The sequence below is a fragment of the Balaenoptera acutorostrata genome, chromosome 3 (genome assembly GCF_949987535.1).
Source record: "Balaenoptera acutorostrata chromosome 3, mBalAcu1.1, whole genome shotgun sequence".
NCBI classification, from domain to species: domain Eukaryota; kingdom Metazoa; phylum Chordata; class Mammalia; order Artiodactyla; family Balaenopteridae; genus Balaenoptera; species Balaenoptera acutorostrata.
In genome coordinates this window covers 150436231-150458833 of record NC_080066.1, presented here as the reverse complement: position 1 = coordinate 150458833, position 22603 = coordinate 150436231, and the positions used below count along the sequence as shown (strand labels likewise).

Here is a 22603-nt window from a genome sequence, read left to right as displayed (position 1 = left end):
AGTGATGTAAGATACTTTATATATGAAAAATGAGACCAACACTTTCAAGAAGACCCAGGCAAGTCCAACGGAACTCATAATCAAGGCTTCCGAGGACATTTCCTTAAATACCAAATAGAGTGCGTATTTCCCTAGAGAACTCAGAAAGATCAAGGTCTCCATATAGCTATACAATGCCATACACACACTCACCAGGAAATTAAGAAGGAGCTATCCCCGAGAATATCTGAAGACTAAATGCTGAGAATTTAGATGTTACACCTTTTTGAATTATAAAAGGTAAGGGTGGGGGGAGAGGAAGTTTTAAATTTCATAATGTACTGTTGACTAGCTTAAACTAGTCCCATCCCCAAATGCTGCTACAATAGGACAGTGATTATAGGTAGTAGAGCGGCACCATCAACAGCATTTAAAACGACTTTTGCTTTATCCTTATGTCTTGAGAGCCCTTCTATTATTATGAAATAAAAACATAAGCAAAGAAATGTCCTTAAGTAATGATGATCTGTCGAAGTAAACTAGTCTTAATTTTCAGACATTTCCACGTGGCAAAGTTGTCAGTATAATTTAAACACTGTACGGTGACCTAAAGAAAAAACCCATTAAGTCGAACGAATTTCCGTTAAGTGTGTAGGTTACAAGGTGCTGTACTGCAACAGGAGCAAACGTTGAGGGCTGGGTGTGGCATGCAAGAGGGTGAGAGGTAAGAAATACCCATTCAGGAGGATATACCTACTAAGAAAAGTTTAACAAGGTCAGGTTCTACAAGAGTCCAAAGGCAGAAAAGGGATCACCGTGGCTCAGGGCATAAGGAAAGGCCCTCATGGAAAAGGGTGGCACTGAAAAGGGGCCTTGAAATCTAGGAAAAATTATACAAAAAGACAATGTCAGAGAGCAAAGGTGTGGAGATGAGAAAGATCGGGGTGTGAGCGGGAAAGAGCGACTGCTGTAGCTTAGCTGGATCTAAGCGAGCCCAAAGGGGCAGAGGGTGGTGAAGCTACAGGCAGGCCGGAGCCCCGAGCCGAGCGTACCCCGACGGGCATGCACCTCATCCGGCTCCAACCGGCCATATCAGAACTTGTTTGCATAGGGATGATGATGTAAGAAAATTCAGTTGGCAAATAAAGATGAACTGCCCGAGGAAGAAACTACAGGCAGAGAAAACAGTTAGAAACAAACTGTAAACCATCTTCAAGTAACAGGCAGAGGGTGTGACAGAGGATTAGCAGGGAAAATGGAAACCAAAGGAAGAATCACCAGGGAAGTAAAATCTATAACTGTGCCAACTGATGGAGAAGAGAGATGTGGGTAGGAAAAGCCAAGGTTACCAAGCTCTAACTCTCAAGACAAGAAAAAGGTGCTTGGGGGGTATCTGCAGTCTGTTCATTTGATTAGTATCTTTTCTTTCATTAATAAATAGTTTGCTTTCAAATGACAGTTGTGTAAAAAATATCTTTTTCCTGTGACTTAATATCTAACTGGACAGAAATAATTTTTGTTTCGTTTTTTAAATCACGGGAAACGAGCAACTCTCTTGCTCCTGGGGACAGGAGGCTACAAAGGCTGGACGTATTTCCAACTGAGAACCCCAGATGAGGAATGCTAATCATTGCTAATCCTGCACCACAGGAAGACAGCAGCCCACCTCAAGAAAGCCAGAGCAGAAAACCAAAAAGGAATGATTCCTTTTTTATACCTGAATCACTAGTGTTACTGATATTTTTGTTAATGACTTCCAGAAACAGGAAGAGAATCCTCCCACATCCCTGTGCACCCATGCTTAAAAGCACTCACACCACAGATTTTGTTCATAAACAAACTGTCATGCTTCCAAATACATGTAAATTCCTTTTTTGTTTCTTTGTTGTGCAATGCCTATTTCTACTGAAAGAGATTTGTTTGTATTTCTGTTATCTTGATGCCATTTACTGAAGCAACAGGAGTGTCACTGTGGTGACTACGTTTTCTTTTTTCTCAATGGATTTATTAACAGGAGAAATCAATAGCATGAGAAGCCGCTACAAAGGCAGAAGAATTAAGTCTTACTTTATTATATACTCAGTGAACTGCCTTCAGTGGAGAAGAGTGAACTGCCCATCCTACAATGTGCAGCTCTGGAGCAGAACCAACATCTAGAGATATTTCTATCAAAGGACTTTCATTAGTTTATTTCTATGAAAACTCTCATAAAGATACTGTAACCGAGCAGGACCCTATGGGGGCCTTCCTGGGACAGGCCTTCCCCCCATATCCTCTGCTTTAGCTCCCCTCTGAAGCACCTAGATTTGATGCAAATTTCCTGAGTTGTTTTGCAGATGTGAAAACCCCCCACCAAATGGAAGAACTACTTGACTACCCTGAGTAGTTCTTCTCAGGCCTCCTGGAGCCTAAGGACTCATAACGTTAACCCCCGTGACACCACCCTGCTGCCTCACCATCAGCCAATCAGAGAATTGTGCACAAGCTGATCACGTACCCTGCGACCCACCCCCACTCCTGGCCTTTCAAAATGCTTTGCCGAAACCCTTCGAGGAGCTCGAGGCTTTTCAGGGCATGAGCCACCTCGTCTCCTTGCACGGGCTTGCGATAAACCTTTCTCTGCTCCAAACTCCGACGTTTCAGTTTGTTTGCCCTCACTGTGCGTCCGGCACACGAATTTGTGTTAACAGTATTACAATTAAACCACACTTAAGGATTATTTCTATCCGAATGAAAAAAATTACACAAAGGCTAGTGGCAATTAATGAAATAAACATTAGAGAGGAAGGATGGAATGAAGGGGGAGGGCTGTTTTAGGCATTAGGCGTGTAGTCACGAACAACTGAGTCCTCATCTTCCCTGGGCTGATATTTGAGTGGGAGAGTCACAAAATGAACCAAGTAAGTAAGTACAGTGCATGAGACAGTGGTTAAGTGTTCATGAAAAAAAGAAAGCCTGGAATTGGACATGAAATGAGATATGAGGGAGTAGAAATTTTAGATCCAGTGGCCAAGGAAGGTCCCTGTAACTTAAGAGTAAAGGCCAGAAGGAAAAGAGAGAGCTGTGGCCACGAGGATGCCTGGGGAGAACACTGAATACAGAGGAAGAGGGACGATCGGAGCCCTGAGACAGAGGTGTCCTGAGATTGCCCAGAGGGAAGGAGGCCAGTGTGGCTGGAAAAGACTAAGTGAGGGGGAGTTTTCGGAGATGAGGTCAAGGTCGGAAGCAGACGCGTCTGGACTCCTAGGCTAGCAAGGAGAATGACTTTTTTTTTTTTTACATCTTTATTGGAGTATAATTGCTTTACAATGGTGTGTTAGTTTCTGCTTTATAACAAAGTGAATCAGTTATACATATACATATGTTCCCATATCTCTTCCCTCTTGCGTCTCCCTCCTTCCCACCCTCCCTATCCCACCCCTCTAGGTGGTCACAAAGATGGGAAACCATGAAAGGATTTTGAATTGAGGAATGACAAGACGTGGATTACATTTCTAAAGGACCCCTGCTGGGCTTGAAAGGATGCAGGGCTTAAGGGCACAAGCAGGAAGAATGGTTCTTGGAGAAAGATGATGGTGGCTTGGCCCAGGCAGAGGCAGTGGGATTGGAGAAGCGGTAGAATTCTGGATACATTTTGAAGACAAAGTCAACCAGTTTTGTGGACAGACCAGATGTGGGGAGCAGGAGGGAGGAGAAGAGAGGAGTCAAAAGTGACCTCAAGGTTTCTGGCTTGAACAATTGTAACAACAGGGTTGTCACTGGTTAAACATTAATTTGAACATGAAAACAGGTGGTAATGGTTTTTTGAACCATGAACAACATTTGACTTGGATGTTTCAATCAAAGGGTAAGGAAGTGGCCCCATGGACCGTCGAATGGGTTGGCAGGAAAAGGACTGAACTATAGGACTAGAGAATCCTTAAGTGTGGTTTAATTGTAACTGCAGGTGGGAGGTGCAGGTGGAGCATTTGAGGCTGAGGCAGGGAGAAGCAGAGGGACCACATTCACTTAGGATAGGAGTTGACCTGGAGAGAGAGGGGCTGTGACCAGCCATGGCGTGCCTGCAAGGCAAGCTGGAAGGGACGATCGTGGACACCAGAGACAGGATCTGAGAACGAAAGTACCGATTTAGAAAGCTTCACCGTCTGGCATGAAGAATGATAGGAGTGTGGCAAGAAGAGAAATTGCAATGGATAAAAAACAGAGAAAAGGAAAAGTATGATGCGGACTTAAATCAGAGTGGCCTTGGGGAGGGGGAAAGGTAAGAACAGGAAAGACAAAAACAGGTGGGAGGAGGTAAGTGTGGCTCTCAGAAATCCGGTGGGGTCTGAGGAGCAACTACCTACACCCACCCAGCTTCAAAAACACACTGTGTTCTCTGTGCTTTTCACGTTCAACAAAAGTACTGACCCTGCTTAACGATCAGCTTTGGCATGGAGAAAAAGGACCCTGCAGCATGTGAGTTCTTCGTTTCTCTCGGGCCACTCGACACAACACATTAGGTATTAAAGCTGTGCCTTTAAAAATCCTATTTTTAATTTCCCCAGAGTTCAAGCTGAGGAACAATTACTAAGTGAAGCCAACCCCTGCAACCTGCCTTGTATTCAATGGGGGAAATGAAGCCAAATGCCCTATTTAAACCAGTTTCAAAACCATTATTTTCTAGATACCTCAAGGGAGCATTAGGCATTAATGCATAACAACAATCCTAAAGTGATCTGGTTCAAAGAGGCAATAAATTGATAGCTGGCACAACTAAACAACTGTTTAGAAAGAAAACAAAGGAAAAAACCTCATAGTCTCAAACTTGTTCACAAGTTTTTTTTTTTTTTAAAATGCTTTGTTGGCTATTTTATGTTTCCTTTTCTTTTTTTGACCTGAATTTCATTTTAAAATAAAAACTCACATATTATGTGTACTTAGATCCCTAAAGAGCTCCAAGAACCTGTCTTACCCACAATTAGACAGCCTCTGGTTCAAATAGTCTGCGTTTTAGGCCTCCGAGAACAGGTCCAAGATGGCAAAGTGAAAATGCAAGAAGAAAAGAGTTTTCTTGGGTCAAGAAATGTCCTAAGCAATAGTTTGGAAAAGTGAGTTAAGTCTTGGCTGACCCTCTCTGCCTCCTCAAGCTGGCTCGGTGCCTTCCGGCTGCCCAAGCAGGATATGTAATATCCAGTTTGGGATTCTGAGGACTCCAATTTCCTTGGGTCACACTTAATGGACATATCTTTCTGTGAATCAAAACTCCCATTCATTTATTGCATCTATCCAGGGCTAGATGGGAAGAAAGGGTCCAGATCTAACCATTATGTCCAGCCCTATCACCACCGGAATGAATGAAAGGGGTCTTTGTTTATTCTAAAGACATTTGTAACCATGAGCTATTAAATTTAATTGCTTTGCTACTGCTACTACTCTATTTTTTCCTCAATTAAATTAAGCCTCAAGTCTTTCTCATGTGCGACTTACCTCACTAGTTCTAAAAATTATTCGGTAGTTGTATGGAGATCCATTTTCTTTCATTTCTTCTGGTTTTTCCCTTCGAATGCTCACAGCCACCGCACCAAGATTCTCATCTGCCCCAAAATAGTTCCAGTGTTCTTAGGTACAATGAGACAAAACAAAATTAGAATATTTACAGAACGCTTAAAAATGTTTTATGCTGTTTGCTATTTAGATCACTCAGAAATTACTCTATACCAATAAAATGTAAATGCATTTAACAAAATTAATATTCTTCAGTGAGTTATAAAAGTAAAGACTTAGCTATGCAGGTTTAGTCTCAGAGGAGGTAAGACAACAGAGGTGGCCTGTTCAGGTTCTTACTACTTGGCAACTTACTGCTCTGCTATTTTTTAAAAAAGAAATTTGTGGTTTCTCCTTATAAACAGGCTATATTGTGTCAGGGCTTCTTAGCTTTCCTAAAAACAACAACAACAACAACAACAAACTCCCCCCAAACCTATTGAGAACAAAGTTTGCGTATGGAGGGATTTCCTGCAGATTAAAAAAGATTCCATGGACTGGAGAGAGGAGAGAGGTCCGTGAGTTACTCGGCAGCTTTCCTCCCACGTTGCCCAAGTAAGATGGAGTCTTAGCTCAGAGGTAAGAGCTTCCAAGTGCCCCTGGGAGGCAGAAGCCCAGACCCAGGGCTCTGGGCCACACCAATGGTTCCCACAGAGTAAGCACAAAAGGCATCCCACGGAGCCACTGAACCTGGAGGGAAGGGAGGGCTGGGATAACGGGTCTCTCCTAGGCAACCAGTGTGGCCCTGTAACTAATGGCGACTCAGGGGCCTCTCTCCTCAATGTCTGGCATTGCTCCAGACTCCAAACCTTAGCACAACCTTGGGGTTTGGGGTTAAGTGTCCAAATGACTGGTGTTGACTTTACCTTCCTCCTGACAAGAAGGTCGCGATCAAAATTAAATTAATTTACAGAAAATGTAAAAAGTGATATTTACTGTACACCTAAGTATCTACTTCTTAAAAAAAATTAAAATCGTTGATACAGACATGATGCGTTTACAGATGAGAAAGCGAATAAAACAAATATATGAAAAGCTAGAACAGATAATTTACTTTTCGAACCTCCAAAACACTTACTTTTACATTGCCCTATTTCATTTACATGTGACATGGTTAAATGATTGAGTTGTGACATGGTAGGTTATTCTCATACAAAATGCATCAATATTTGAAAATACATGTTATTCTCATACAAAACATGTATTTGAAAATCCATGAGAATAATAAGAAACAACAGCATAAAATATCTAATCATGTAATTTAAAAATTCAGGTAATATGTAAGAAAATGCTTTGCAAGTACTAAAGAACAACTATAAAAGACGTACTCATTAATATCACGGCCTCTCTAAGAATATTATCATAATCCATGGAAATTCAAAATAAGGCAAACACAATGGGAATACAAGCAACAAACATCTCATATATGGACAGCTGAGAAACAACCCAGTAAACATCACAAAATTCATGTACACTTATGTACACCCTCAAAGCACAGCACGTGAGAATCACACTCAGAGGTTATTTACTCTTACTTTGCACATAATTTTAATAAGCGTGGTTGTCTGATCTTCAAGCCCACAGCTTGATTTCAGAGGTGTGATAATTCCAGATGTTGACAAAGTCAAGGGTGTAGGGCTGATAGAGACTTGCATGCAGACAGCAATGGGACAGAACAACTTACAACAAGCAAGAAAACAGAAAGGGAGGAGACAGAAATAGTATAAAAAAGCGGACAAGAACTGAAAGAGAAACAAGACAGCAGTCTGGGGCCATTCACTGAAGGAGCAAAGAGCTTAACAAACTTCAATAACTTCAGAGCGTATTTCAACCCGGCAGCAGAGAACACCAGTGAATGTGTCAAAGATGAGCGTCACATTCATTATATCCTGTTCCTTGCACTTCATGGACTCTACCGAAACCTGACTCTCCAGAAACTCCTCAAACATCCCCCACCCCCGCCACAAACCTCAGGAAGGGCAGGTGAGACTGCTATTCTCTGCTGCTGGAGAAATTCACAAAGACGGGGGTCACTCTCAATTAGTGTCAGTAACCTCAACTCATCCTCAAGCTGTCCCTGGTCTGCTCTCGCTATCCTTCTCCAGAGAAGATGTCTCAAATATTCTCTGTTCTCCCTCAAACTCCCCCCATCTTACCTTCTCTCAATCTCAGCAGATAATGCTGTCTACGTCACAAAGAAGATAAAGAGCCATTTCAGAAGCAACTGTCCTCACTTTCCACCATCACATACACTTACCTGGGTCCAGACTTTTGCTTCCTTTCCTTTACAATCTAAAACCCAATCTCCCCCGAAAGTCTGGTCTCCACTCATTCCACCTTCCCAGGGACACTGATGCCTGATCACCCTCCCCGTACCTTCAGCTTCCCCTCTGCCTGCTCATTCCCATCATCATTTAATCAGGCTCAAGTCTCCTTCATCTTTAACCGTAACACTTACCCTCAACTCCTTATCCGCCTCCAGGTTATCTCCTTTTTCTTTCCTTCCACTGGCAACTTCTTGAAAGAGATGCCTAATTCTTCACTTTAGGATTCCTATCATCTGACACCATTGCACAGTCACCAATGTCAGCCTTAAAGTTCAAACAAATGGAAACTTTTGGTCCTTATCTTGCTCAAATTCGCCACAACAACTCGCCAATGGCACAGTTGGCCATTTCATTTTTTTTCTAGAAACACTCGTCCTGGCTCCTCAGACACCACCCTCTCCTGATTTTCCTTCCACCACTCTGTCTCTTCTTACTCAGTTTCCCTTCCTTTTCCCATCTGGAATCTTCCATCCACTCTCAGAACTTTCACTGCCATCTCAATGCTGATGACTCTCAAGGGTCCACCTGCCCACTCCAGACGTCTGTGAGCCCTGGATCTTTACATCCACCTAACGGAACTCACTGTTTGTTTGTCCCATGGCATCTGTAAAAGTGAACCCATCACCTTCCATACAAACCTATACAGCTCTCCCTGCAACCCCAATTTCAGCGACTGCTACCACATTTCTCTAGTTGCTCATGCCAGACCCAACGTCATGCCCTGTGAATTCTAGTTCCTAAATAGCTCTCAAATCCACCTACTTTTCCTCCGTCTCACTGCCACTGATTTACCCTCATCATCATTTGCCTGGATGTTTGTGAGTCTTCTGACTGATTGGCTTTTCCTGACTGGCTTCTAAGATGCAAACCTGACCATCACTATTAAGTTTAAAACCCTCCTCTGGTTTCCCACCAGTCCTTGGATATTTCTCATGGCTTCCCAAAGGCTCTCACAGCCTGTCACCAGCCTATCACTCCAGTTTCAACTTGGACATTTCCATCATCCTTCTGAACTCTGAGAACCAACCATACTGAACTTTTCAACTCACTATGTCCCTTCTCACCTAGAACATTCTTCCCACAGCTCCTCTTTATTTGACTAAGTCCTCTCACCCTTCAGGTCGCATCTGAAATATTATTTAGACATCCTCTCAAAGAGTGATTGAACACTGGAGCAAAATGAAAGTGTGTACTTTGTATAGTAACAATAATACTTTAAGAATTCATAAAAATACAAATTAGGGAAACCAAATATTTAATATATTTCAACTACAAAAATTTAGAAATGTTACAACAGAAAAATATAAATTTATAAAAATACAAATATTAAACACAATCATTTGAGTATAAATTGGCAGATAAAATAATAGTGTTATTTTAAAAAGAAACTAAATCCTACATAAAAATGAAGAATATTGATTTAAAAATGAAAAAAAAATTAAAGATCATTTAAACTTTTTTGTGTGTGTCATCCTCAACACCTGGCTATATTTTTGTGCAATTTTTCCCAGCTACTGAAGAAGTACATTTCTGAGTTGGGGGAATGCTGATGAGATCATTATAAACTAACTTCTAACACCTTCTTCAGACTCTATGTTCAAACAAACCCATCTCTGGTTTGATAACTCCAGGAAGATCTTTTAAAAACTTATTTGTGTGTTTGTGCAGAAACATCAATCTTTTTTTTACTGAAAAAGAGCTCTAGCTATTATTTCCAAGAAGGTATTTCCATTTGATCTTTATTTCAGTTTCATCAGTAGAGATGAAGATTCTGGTCTGGCTTCCTGTGTTAAATTCACTAATATCATGTTCAGACTCTACTTGTTCAAAAAGTCTTTCAACTTGAGTAAGAATTATTCTTGGAATAAAAGCCTTGCTTTTTGGTCCACCATCCATTTTTCTGCTCCTGAGGATTACAGAAGTATAGACAAAAGTCCTTTCTACATGAACACAACTTTTTCACTTCAAAATCCGAATGCAATGTATAATTCGCCAATAGAGGAGTCTGGTTCAGCAAATTACCTTAAATTGAATTTTTGAGTCTTTAAACTGATCTCAAGACAAATGACTTTTTTTTTTTTTTAACTTAAAACCCAGCCTTTCAGGGATATCCTGTGTCCTGTCCTTCTGGGCACTCTTGCCGCTGCCTGTCCTTCAAGTTCACTGGACTGCAGTACTCTCCTCTTGGGACCACAGCCTTGGGGCAGCACTTCTGCACTTGCTCCCGCTGCAGCATGTTTTATCTCTTCCTACCAGCCATGTACCTCCACCTTTTGCTGGCGGTGCTATCCATCAACTGCAGAGAGCTCTTCCAGCCATACCTACAATCAGCTTTGTCTTTTTGGGGGTGGCGGGACAGAAGGGAGAGAAGGGGTACAAGGACAGGGGAGATGCAGATGATAAGTGTTAAAGAAAGGCCAGGAAGCCTTTGATGATGAAAGTCAGAGGAAGGAAAGGGAAAGGAAAGAGGAGTTGGAGACTCAAGCAGGGTGCTTAAATCTGCTGATGGATGAACTGAAATACAGGGATTACACCACCAAAAATAATGATATTTTTGTGCCAGCCTACTGGAATGCCAAAAACCAGTATTGCAATCACTCCATTAGAATGATATAATGCAGCAAAGTGAGGAACTTTGCCAAGCACTCTAATACTCAACATCAACCATGAAAATACAGGCTTTGCCTTCTTTTTCACAGATGTGGCAAATATGATTTAGAGAGAATAAGTCACTTCCCAGCCACAACTAGTAAACAGCAACACCAGAACTCAAACATATTATTATTATTATTTTTTTTTAATTTTATTTATTTATTTATTTTTGGCTGTGTTGGGTCTTCGTTTCTGTGCGAGGGCTTTCCCTAGTTGTGGCAAGTGGGGGCCACTCTTCATCGCGGTGCGCGGGCCTCTCACTGTCGCGGCCTCTCTTGTTGCGGAGCACAGGCTCCAGATGCGCAGGCTCAGTAATTGTGGCCACGGGCCCAGCTGCTCCGCGGCACGTGGAATCCTCTCAGACCAGGGCTCGAACCCGTGTCCCCTGCACTGGCAGGCGGATTCTCAATCACTGCGCCACCAGGGAAGCCCTCAAACATATTATTTTAAGTACCAATTCCAAAGCTCATTTTCTTAGCCATTACATCTAACATTATCTTCCCAAACGTTTCTAAAACTGTATTGTGAATAAAAAATAGGTAATAAAATGTGATGCCTAAAGGGATTAACTAGCCAGATGACACATAAGGCTTTATTCCTTGATGTGCTATATTGCCAAGGTGTCACTGGGTTTTTTTTGTTCGTTTGTTTTTTAATAAATTTATTTATTTATTTTGGCTGTGTTGGGTCTTCATTGCTGCATGCAGGCTTTCTCTAGTTGCAGCGAGAGGGGGCTACTCTTCGTTGAGGTGCACAGGCTTCTCATTGTGGTGACTTCTCTTGTTGTGGAGCACGGGCTCTAGGCACATGGGCTTCAGTAGTTGTGGCTCGTGGGCTCTAGAGTGCAGGCTCAGTAGTTGTGGCGCACGGGCTTAGCTGCTCCGCAGCAATGTGGGATCTTCCCGGCCCAGGGCTCAAACCTGTGTCCCCTGCATTGGCAGGTGGATTCTTAACCACTGTGCCACCAGGGAAGCCCCTGTCACTGGGTTTAAAGGGAGCAATATTCATGTTTTATCCTTACATGGCTGATTCTCCGCTGCCTTCATTTCTCATCTTTAGCACCTAAACAAATTTTCAGCCTAAGTCTTCTTATTAGTTCTAGTTCTTGAGTTTTAACAAGGATGGTACAAAGAGCACCAATGCCTAGTTCTGCTATCACTAGAACATTCCACACAAATAGCCATATTTCTGGCTGACACAGTCACAATAATAAATAATAAATTTAAATGAATGAATGAATGAATGAATGGCTCTTTCCGAGAAGAGCACTACTCTGTCTCTGGTCCCCAAAGGGCTCATCCTAATTATAAGGGTGGAGGTTCCACGAGAACTAAATAGCCTAGGACTTTGCATCATAATCAAAAGCAGGTCAGAGTAATGGATGGGGACACTTACACAGGACTGGCCACAGGCCACGATTCTGTCCCAAAGCACTCCACTAAGCTTATAATTATGGTTGCATAAGAGTAATTGCCCACATTTACAAAGTGCACAGTACTCTGAAGTTCCAATTCTTCTTTGCATAGGTAACTCTTAAAAGGTAAGGTGGTCTATTTGCCAAAATTACATGAAGTTGTTAGGCTTAAAAGTCTCAAGTGACTAAGCAGCCCCCAGTAGCCCCCTAACTTGCCAGTAAAAGGTAGACTAAGACTGACATTAATAAATTGCATACCAATGGTTAAAGAAAAAAAGTACAAAGAAAGCTCTAATTGAAACAAAGGGAAAATAAAAAGCATCAGCGTCAAAATGGGAGATTTTTAATTGGCCATTATCTATGACAAATAGCCAATAATTATATCTTTAAAAATTCAATCTCATTAGTGATCGAAGAAGTGAAAATGTGTTGGATCTATAATAAATGGTCTAAAATAAAAACTGTAAATATTCAAAGTAGTCAAGAAAATGTTAAACACTATACAGTCTTAAAATATCCGTTGGACCTTCCTGGTCTAAGCTTTCTTAAGAAAAATTTGGCAATAAAATTCAAGGTTCCTATAAAGTTCACACCAGGGCTCTACCTTATGTAAATAATTGGACATGTGGAAAAAAAAGTTACATAACAAGATCATTTACGTAAGGTCAAGGTTTTTAAACTTGTCTATGGACAGAAATTAGGGGGTCCATGAACTTGAATGAAAAAAATTATACCTTTATTTTCACTAACTTCTAAATGAAACGTAGCATTTCTGTTAGTTGTAAATGAGCCATCCAACTACAGTAATATTAGCTGTACATGTGACTTTGATACCAATAGAAATCACAGACATTTTCATATCACATTACAGCTGTTGCAGACATATCAAAATATCAATTATGCTCATCACAACTTTGAAATTATGGCAGTTATCAGATCTGAGGCTAGATCTTTTTGTTAATGCAATAAGAAGCATCTATATAGTACGTCACAAAATTTTTAACACTCTTGCAATTGTATTTTAATATGCTTGGTTTGCTTTGTACGTCTATTTTATGCACTTAAAAACATTATTCTGGGCTTCCCTGGTGGCGCAGTGGTTGAGAATCTGCCTGCCAATGCAGGGGACACGTGTTCAAGCCCTGGTCTGGGAAGATCCCACATGCCGCGGAGCACCTGGGCCCATGAGCCACAACTGCTGAGCCTGCGCGTCTGGAGCCTGTGCTCCGCAACAAGAGAGGCTGCGATAGTAAGAGGCCTGCACACCACGATGAAGAGTGGCCCCCGCTTGCCGCAACTGGAGAAAGCCCTTGCACAGAAACGAAGACCCAACACAGCCAAAAATAAATAAATAAATAAATAATTATTAAAAAACAAACAAACAAACATTATTCTAAGGAGAGTCCATAGATTTCACCAAACTGCCAAAGGGGTCAATGGGGGAAAAACAAACAAACAAACAATCAAAAGACACTTAGGAAGATCTAATGTAAGAATGATTTATAATAAGAAACTGGAACGCCTGAATATAGAACAGCTGGAAAACTTTAAATAAATGATGGCATAGCCAATTATGGAACCAGGAAAAAAATACATAAAACTATATTTAATGATCCTTATTTTACTTAAAAAAATGAATACGTATTAAAAAAAAGATGAGAAGTAAAATCAGTAGTAATCACATGATTAATTTGCTATAGTTGCTTATTTTTCTGTAATGAATATATGTGACTTTTACAATAGGAAGATTTTTAAAAGTATAAAAAATGTATTTGGTTTGCAAATGGTCAAAGAGTATAAAGCATAGTTTACAAGGTTGCATATTAATGTAACTCTTTAAGTTTAATGTTAGTTACAAATGCCAGCTCAGAAAAAGAAAAGTATTTAACATCCAAATGAAAGAAATTATGATGAAACACCTGTCTCTAACTCAAATGTCTTTATATTTAAAAAAAACTTTTGTATCTCCTTACTAGGGATATTGCAGCAAGATGTCTGTGTAAAATGCTTCTGAAGGATTTGAAAGGAAGTCCCCTCAGAAACAGTCAGAAATTCAGTCAAGGCCGAAGTCACTGCCACTCATGAGGGTGAAGCCCATGCAATGTGTCTCAAAAACTCAGCACAGCCCACACACTTGTATCGATATGAGTTGCTGAGGTTGCTTCTGCTGATGCTTCTACATCACTGAATGCTTCTACTTGACTCGAATGCAGTTAGGGAGGTCTCTCCTCTTGCTGCCCTGAAGTTCAGATGCATGACCTCCCCGTACACAGCAGGGAGCTCCAAGAGAAGGTAAGCAAAGGAAGTGGTACAATAAAGCAAGTATGTTTTGAGCACCTAATTTTGGTGGCTCACTGGTGTCTGAAGTTAATAATGAGGTGTGAATTTGAAAAATAGGTGGCAGGATTTATTATATGTTAACTTGTACTGAAATAACAGATCTAAAGGGCCCTTATGTCCTCGAAACTGCAAAACAAAGAGCATAGAAATTCTTTGGGTATAGGAATTAGTAAGCATGGCATTCGCCTTGATGCATGTTGACACACAAAGTTGAGGAAGCATTCCCATTTTCATGTGGATGGTTCATATGTCAGCTGCTGTTATTGACTGTACCTGAAGGTTTTTGTTTTTTACGTTTTATCTTGACTGCTTTTGGACTTACAGAGACGTTGCAAATATAGTACAAAGAGTTTCAGTACATATATCCTTAACCCAGTCTTCCCCAATGTTAACATCTTATGTAACTACATATAGTACAGTCGTCATTAATCAGAATCAGTAAATTAACATTTACTAAAGATCTTACTCAAATTTCACTAGTTTTTCCACTATGTCCTTTTTTGTTCTGAAATCTCATTCATTATCCCATGTTGTACTTAATTGTTATTTCTCCTTAGTCCCCTGCAGTCTGTTACAGTTCCTCAGTCTGTAACAGTCTCTCATGACCATGACACCTTTGAACAGTATTTATCACTCAATTTGGGTTTGTCCGGTAGTTTCACATGATTGGACTAAGGTTATGCATTTTGCGCAAGAGAACCACAGAAATGATGTAACCTCAGTGCATCATTTCATGGAGTTCATGATAGAGACCTGATTCATTCCATTAAGGTGGCACGTGACAGGTTTCTTCACTGAAAAGTTACTATTTTTCTCCTCGTGGTTTACAAATATCTTTGGGGAGATACTTTGAGATTATGTAAATCCTGCTTCTCCTCCTGTTTCTCCTCAAACTGTCATCCACTGACTTTAGCATCCATCATTTGTGTCTAAGAGGGTTTACAATAGTAAAAATCAGTCTCCATAATTGTGTTTTGGGTCTATGGGGATCGACTGGTGGTCTTGGTAAATTTCCACAAAACCACCATGACCACACACAGACTTATCTGTGGTCTCATTTCCTGAAAAGAGAGGAAAAGGAACTGTAACATATTATCTGGTGTCCAGAGTATAACACAAGGTCATATACACAGTGGGCCCTCCCTGCCGCTACCTGATGCTATAAATATAAGATACACTGGCTCCTCAACTCAATAAATTTCATACTTTGCATCAGGACCAAACATTCGTTCAGTTGTGAAACGTTTGCTGAGTCTGCCTAATCTGTGGTCCTTGCCTTCAAGGAGTGCTTAGACTGGTTATGAACTAGGGCGCCATAGAAAGCCCTGGGCAGAAACCAGGGCATAGGGTGACTTGGAACAGTGGTGGGAAAGCACTTGCACCTTTGGGAAGGAGCAGGTTACTCAGAATCCCAGGAGACACAGGGAGAACAACCCATTCTGATACATGGGCGGGAGGAAAGGCAGGAGGGAGCACAATAAAGCCCTCCCAACTCCGGCGCCCACGTGGGTTTCTATCTGCACCGGGTTCACTACCCTCTCACTCTACACACTCCCCCCCGTTAGGGGGTCTCACTACTTTTCCAGTGCTAGCCCTCACTTCCCCCATGTAATGTGAAGCCAGCTAGGGAAAGAGACCCACAGCGCTGCAGGGGAAGCCTGCCACCTACACCAATCCTCCTTGGCCTTTGTTCATAAATGTGGCAAAGATTACTGGACAACTAAGGAAAACCAACAGCATGAAAGACAAACAGAAAATACAACTCAGAAGGTACAGATCCCTTAAGGGAAAGAAATTAGAAAAAAAATTATTTGCTTTTGTTCTTCCTCTGAGCACTGTAGGTGGCATGGAGTAGATGCTTAACAAACATTATGTCATGAACAAATAAATACATGTATGAATGTGCAATTGTTAATTTTTAAAACTACTTAAAAAATATGAAGGGCACTCATTAATAGTAAATTGGATAATAAATTTTTGAGTAAGAAAAGATTTAGAAACATATAAAAACTGCTATATATAAATAGGTAAACAACAAGTACCTACTGTAGAGCACAGGGAACTATACTCAATATCTTGTAATAGCCTATAATGGAAAAGAATCTGAAAAAGTATCAATCTTTCTATATGTATGTATAACTGAATCATTTTGCTGTACACCTGAAACTAACACAACATTGTAAATTAACTACACTTCAATTTAAAAAAAAAGAAAAAAAGAAAAGGTAGATAGGATTACAAATCAAACTATTAGAATTAGGAGAGGGATTACTTTCTCCAACTCTGCATTATTAATTTTCACAGTAAGCATGTATATACTTTTGTTTGATTTGTTTACTGTCTGTTTCCCTCCACCAGAATGTAAGCTCATGAAGGTGCTCCGTTTTATTTCTCACTCCAAGTGTCCAAAATCATGCCGAGCATGATGAAGGCACTCATGCACGTGTGGCAGCCACAGAGGTGCAACACTTCACATCTCCCCTTCCAGAAAGGGCTCACAACCCATTTGGCCACAAGAAATGCAATTAGTTGAAAGTCTCTGGCTGTAGCAACTGTGGATCTTCTACAGTTTTCCAGCCCAGCCACACTCTTCTTGGGCAGCCCCAGGACTGAGCATGCCAGGGGTGACAGGGCCTGCTGTTACTGCCCAACAAATGACTTCTCTAATGCTCTTTTTCATTCCATGGCATTGGCTGAGACTTTGTCAGATGTGCACGGTGGGCTGGGCTCCCCCTGCCCACTTTTGCTTCTTTTCCCTTTTACTTTCATGGTGTCAGACCTGCATTGTGGACTGAAGGGCTTCCCTGCTAAATTCTGCTTCCTCTGCCCTCTTCTTTCACAGGCGTTACCCCCAGGTCCCTAACAAACCACTTGCACGCCTATACTGTTTCAACACCTGCTCCTCAGAGGACTTGACCGATAATGTATTTGTTACATGATTAAATCATAAATGCAATCATGTAAAATGTAAACTGCTATGTGATTAGACTGTATTTGGCAAAGACAAGACGTTGCATTTTGAGTAAGGCGGACTAGAGATGGAGAGACTAAGACAATGGCCAAGAATTGGGGCAAGAGGTAACGCGGGCTTGAAGTGACAGAACTGGGATTGGGACACAGAGAACAGAAGTTAGCAGCAATTCGAAGGTAGACTCAAGAGGCTTTCCCAACTGATTGGAGGTTGAGAACAATGAAGAGAGGCAACAAAGAGGCTTTGGTGTTTCAAATCCAAGTGACTGATAATAATGGTGGCATTTACAGCACGAGGGCAAGGATGTGGGAGGCTTGTTCAGGGAGAAAAATGAAGTCAAAATTTGTGTCCCAGGGTTCGAGTTGCCAACTAGATAACCAACCAGGTGAAAGCAGGTAATGGAGAGTGAGAAACGTAGCTAGAACTGAAGACATAGCCTGGGAACAGAGGTCTTTTATTTGGATATAAATGTATACTAATTACCTTTTCTAAAAAGAATTTTTTGAGGTCATTCATTATAAAGGAAATATGTAAGCTGTGCTAATGAAACAGAAATTGGAAAATAAAAGACAGAAGTGGAAACAAATGTGCTATTAATGAAGGTTATACAACTGGAGCATCAAATTTGCTTCTGGGAGTTGAGGTAAAACAGGAGATACAGTATAAATAAATAAATAAATAAATAAATAAAACAAGCAAACAAATAAAACACACCTGTCATTAGAAAGGCAGGCATTTGGTAGCTACCAGAAAACAATTCCTGGCATCAAATTCTGAAGTAAATTTCTCATGTGGAACTTCCTAAAGGGCTGAAGGATGACCAAATGGCCAATGTCTCCATCAGCAGTTTTACTGCAAAAGCACATTCTGTTTCTATATGACTGGATCTTTACAAGATGACTTTGAGTAAAGTCAGGTGTTTGAGCAAATGTGGCCTTCGGCCAGTCTAGCTTGATTTTAAAAACAAAACAGAGAGGAGCAGTTGAGGCACATGCCCTTTTAACCAGCTTTCACAAACCTCTGCACGGAGATGGCTCAGGTAACATGAAATCCCAAACGCCTCACAGATCAGAGCTCAGATGATCAGTGATGGGACTCGAGAGATCACGGCCAAGAAAGGAGAGGATGCTTGTTTTCCAAAGAGCAGACATGCAAACCTTCCTACCGAATGGCCTTCTTGCTACCAGAAACCCTGAACAGGTAAAGAGACAACAGCAAAACACTCCTAGGTGAGTTCCTCAAGAAGTTATTTAGTGCCCCAGATCTCCCTGAAAAGGGTTAAATAGCTAGAGAGCTACCTTCGAACAAATTAAATATAGCTGATATGTTCTCAAGAAAAAATAAAAGGCAAGGGCATTAAGACAATAAGTTATTATACATGTATAAAATCTTTCCCTATTAGTTTTGGCAGAAATAAACTGTTCAGTTCAAGAGCACAACATGGTTCAGGAGAGCAGACGTGCTGACGCTGGAGTTTACCACTTCCTTGAAATACGACTGTCCACAAAAAACTAACCATAGAATAGCTATCCTTAAAGAACGCTGAGGGGCTTCCCTGGTGGCGTAGTGGTTGAGAGTCTGCCTGCCAATGCAGGGCACACGGGTTCGAGCCCTGGTCTGGGAAGATCCCACATGCCGCGGAGCAACTGGGCTCATGAGCCACAACTACTGAGCCTGCACGTCTGGAGCCTGTGCTCCGCAACAAGAGAGGCTGCGATAGTGAGAGGCCCGCGCACCGCGATGAAGAGTGGCCCCCGCTCGCTGCAACTAGAGAAAGCCCTCGCACAGAAACGAAGACCCAACAAAGCCATAAATAAATAAATTAAAAAAAAAAAAAAAAGAACTCTGAGTATAAGGCATCCCATAGTACTTTCCTCAAGCTTAATGTTGCTATACTTACAGAAGAATTAAACAAACAAAATAAGCCAGGGCTTTACAAATAAGTTTAGCTGTACGATGTTCTCTGATGTTCTATATGTACCCTACGATAATCCACTAAAACTTACAATAGGTACTTAATGATGCTCATTTAACAAACTGAACTAGCAGAATAGCTCCTGATAACACAACTGGAGAGTATATCGGAGCACTAAAGCTGTCACTTCAAGTACAAGTGAAGTTCAGTGCATATAGTCAAGTCTAAAGAAATGTTAAAGACAGCTGATTAGAAGAGGGTGAGAGGTAAATACAGAAAATTGGACATTGCGAGACCAACTGAAATCCAACTTGTTTGTGTCCTCAAACTGATAATCCTGGAGCCCAGCGGACTGCTGAACCTGACTTTTGTGGGTGTGGGTGTGGGTGTGTGGGTGTGGGTGTGCGAACACTCATGTATGGTGGGGTAGGGCGGGGTGGAGGTGTAGGAGGAGGAAGGTAAACCGGAAAAGAACAATCAAATCTGGTGGTTCAAAGTTATCAGAAGAATAATCAGGTGCAGAGCATTAGTGTTTCTTCTTTTCAGGAGTGGGAAAATATTCGCAGATGAGCTTCAGACCAGATAATGGCAGCTGCTCCTGGCCACTGGGCAGGGGGAAGAGGCCCTTTCCTATCACAGCATCTTCAATAACTTGACTTTGAGAGTGACACCCTGTCTGGCATCAGATAAGCCTATCAACACTTTTGATCAATGGAGCAACAAACACCACTGCCAAGGCAACCCATGGGCTCCTCTCTTTTCCATCAGTGCATCCTTCTGAATGGGATTCAGCGAGGATGTGTCTCAGATACTTGTATGCTCAGTGCAAAACTGAAAAAGTCCTGTACTGCTACTTTAATCATGGTGACTGTCTAAGTAAAAACTAAACACAAAATATATATGTACTCAAAGGGAGATGACCAGATTAATTTTGATGCTATCCTACTGCCTAGTTCGTGCCTAAGAAGGATGTCGTTGTATCACTTGGACTTATCACAATGACAACTTTGCCTTGGGGTCTTATGAGCATTATGTGAGGAGGTCTGCATAAAGCACAAAGTAATAACACAATACATGTTAGCTACATTATTACTGTCATTTAATCCTAGGTGAGTCTCAATAAAAACACCACACACACTGGCAAAACAGCAAAGAGAAGTGGGCAGGAGGAAGGACCAGAAAAAACATTGATGGTATGTTGCTTCTTTCAATAAATGCAAACAGTGGGATTCCTCTACTGGGCCAGCATCTTTCCAGCAATGGACTGGACTTATGTGATAGAGCCAAATATCCTCTCAAGTCTAAATTTGCAAAACAATGATGTTCATGAAAACAATGTAATATTAAAAAGTGATGGCAGCTTCATCAGCCTAATACAATTAAATTTTACGTATAATGTCAACAATATACACTTCAGTAAAGTGAATATTTTCCCCTCAGAGACTTAGCCACAGTGAAGTCAGGAATTCATTAAATGGCAGAATGGAAAATATCTGGTGATAGAGAGGTTGTAGTAACAACCAGGTCAGTAGTGCTACTCCATGTTGCTAGAAGATAAATTATATCTGACATTGACGTACTCCTTCAACAAGATGACTCACTTCCAGGTTCTGATTAGGAAAAATGAGTTAGTGCGCTAATTTCACTGAATCAAGTTGTATATTAAAAATCATAAGACAGAATTACTTGTCTAACTCTATTTTATACTGTGATGAAAAGTACAGATACCATTTATGTATGGAATCTAAAATATGACACAAATGAACTTATCTATGAAACAGAAACAGACTCATAGACATAGAGAACAGACTTGTGGTTGCCAAGAGGGAAGGGGAACGGGGGAGGGATGGAGTGGGAGTTTGGGATTAGCAGATACAAACTACTATACGTAGAATGGATAAACAACAGGGTCCTACTGTATGGCACAGGGAACTATATTCCATATCCTGTGATAAACCATAAAGGAAAAGAATATGAAAAAGAATGCATATATATGTATAACTGAATCACTTTGCTGTACAGCAGAAATTAAACACAACATTGTAAATAAACTATCCTTCAAGAAAATAAAATTTAAGAAAAGTTTAGATACTATATAAATTTTTTAATACACAGTTATACTTTAGGGGTGTTAATTGCAGCTTCAAGTGATGTCATTCAGAGCCATAATTTGTTGTATCTTATCATATTGCGACAAATGACCTGCCTAATTTGAAAATTCTAAGTTGTATAGCCTAAGAAAACAAAGCAGGTGCTCTCTGATATTGCCTTCCACTGGACCAGCTTCATGTATTAACTACTGCTCTGTGTTCCCTCTGTAAACCACAATGATAAATGCCCAATGGCACTAGCAGGCAATCTCTAGTGCCACACACACTTTCTGGTCCCACCAGTTGGGACTCCATGCTGACAAAGAATCGGCTGTGTCTTCCCAAACCTGTTTATGCCAGTTGACTTGTTATTGTAATTATGAAATTTAATTAAATATTATGAAAGCTGATGGAATATGAGTACAAGAGATAAATCTTGTTTCTATTAAAAACTAAACTGAAGGCTTTGGAAAGACTTCATAAAAGCAATCACTAAAGGAAAGCTGTTGGATTAGATGTGGGCGAGACCTATAAAAAATGAGAAAAAATTCTGAAGCCTCAGATTCTGTAAGATTCAGATTGCTTTGCTAGCGTCTATATTTTTGCTCTTATGGTTTATACTATTCACACAATGTAGAATTCAAAATAGTAGAATCACTGTCAAAGAAACGCCCTCGGCCTCTCACAAGAGTTTAGCAAATATATAGTTATTATTATACATTTTAATGAAAATAAAATATTTTGAGTATGTATACTTCTGAAAGATTCCCTGTCTTAATGATTTTTTTCAGTTAACTTGTTCCAATTATGTTAGCTAAGAGGGTATTTTCTATGGCTTAAATTAGAAACTACTTTCAATTAACTGCTCTTAAATTTATGAAGTGTTATGATCTAAGCTGGATTACTCTGGAATATAGGTGTTCAAATTTTTATTCCTTACTTTTGAAAGACAAAGTACATTGCACAAAATTTTACCAGGTTTAAAGATAAAAATATACTCCTTCCCTTTAGTCTAATATAATAGAGAGCAAGGCAAGGCAGTCAAGAACATGACTCTGGTCAGCCACTCCAAGGGTGAAGTCCTGGCTCCAATATTACTAGCTTCGTGACAGCTTAACAGCTTAAAACCAGCCACTTACACCCCAGTTTTCTCATCTGGAAAATGCCATCGATAACGATACCTATACCCCAGTGGGCATGGAGAGGGTGAAATGAGAAAATGCACGTCATACCAAATGCTAAGTTCCTGGTACACAGTAAGTACTCAAAATGTTCATCATTAATGTGATCATATTGCCTAATAGGAAAAGAGCCAACTACTACATAAATAAAGATGACTGTAAGTAACATGTTCTTTCTCATGTTGGAGTGTCAGTTCTTTAGCAAGAT

The 22603-nt window shown here is 40.7% G+C and overlaps 1 protein-coding gene across 14 annotated transcripts in view; it reads right to left on the bottom strand.

Moving 5' to 3' along the window:
- SIPA1L1 (signal induced proliferation associated 1 like 1) overlaps positions 1-22603 on the bottom strand; it is a 372579-nt gene that overhangs the window by 112743 nt on the left and 237233 nt on the right. For all 14 annotated transcript variants that reach the window (XM_007184390.3, XM_057543410.1, XM_057543413.1 and 11 more), the window contains one exon: positions 5449-5579. In XM_007184390.3, the coding sequence (XP_007184452.2) occupies positions 5449-5579 (131 nt within the window). The remainder of the gene's footprint in view (positions 1-5448; positions 5580-22603) is intronic.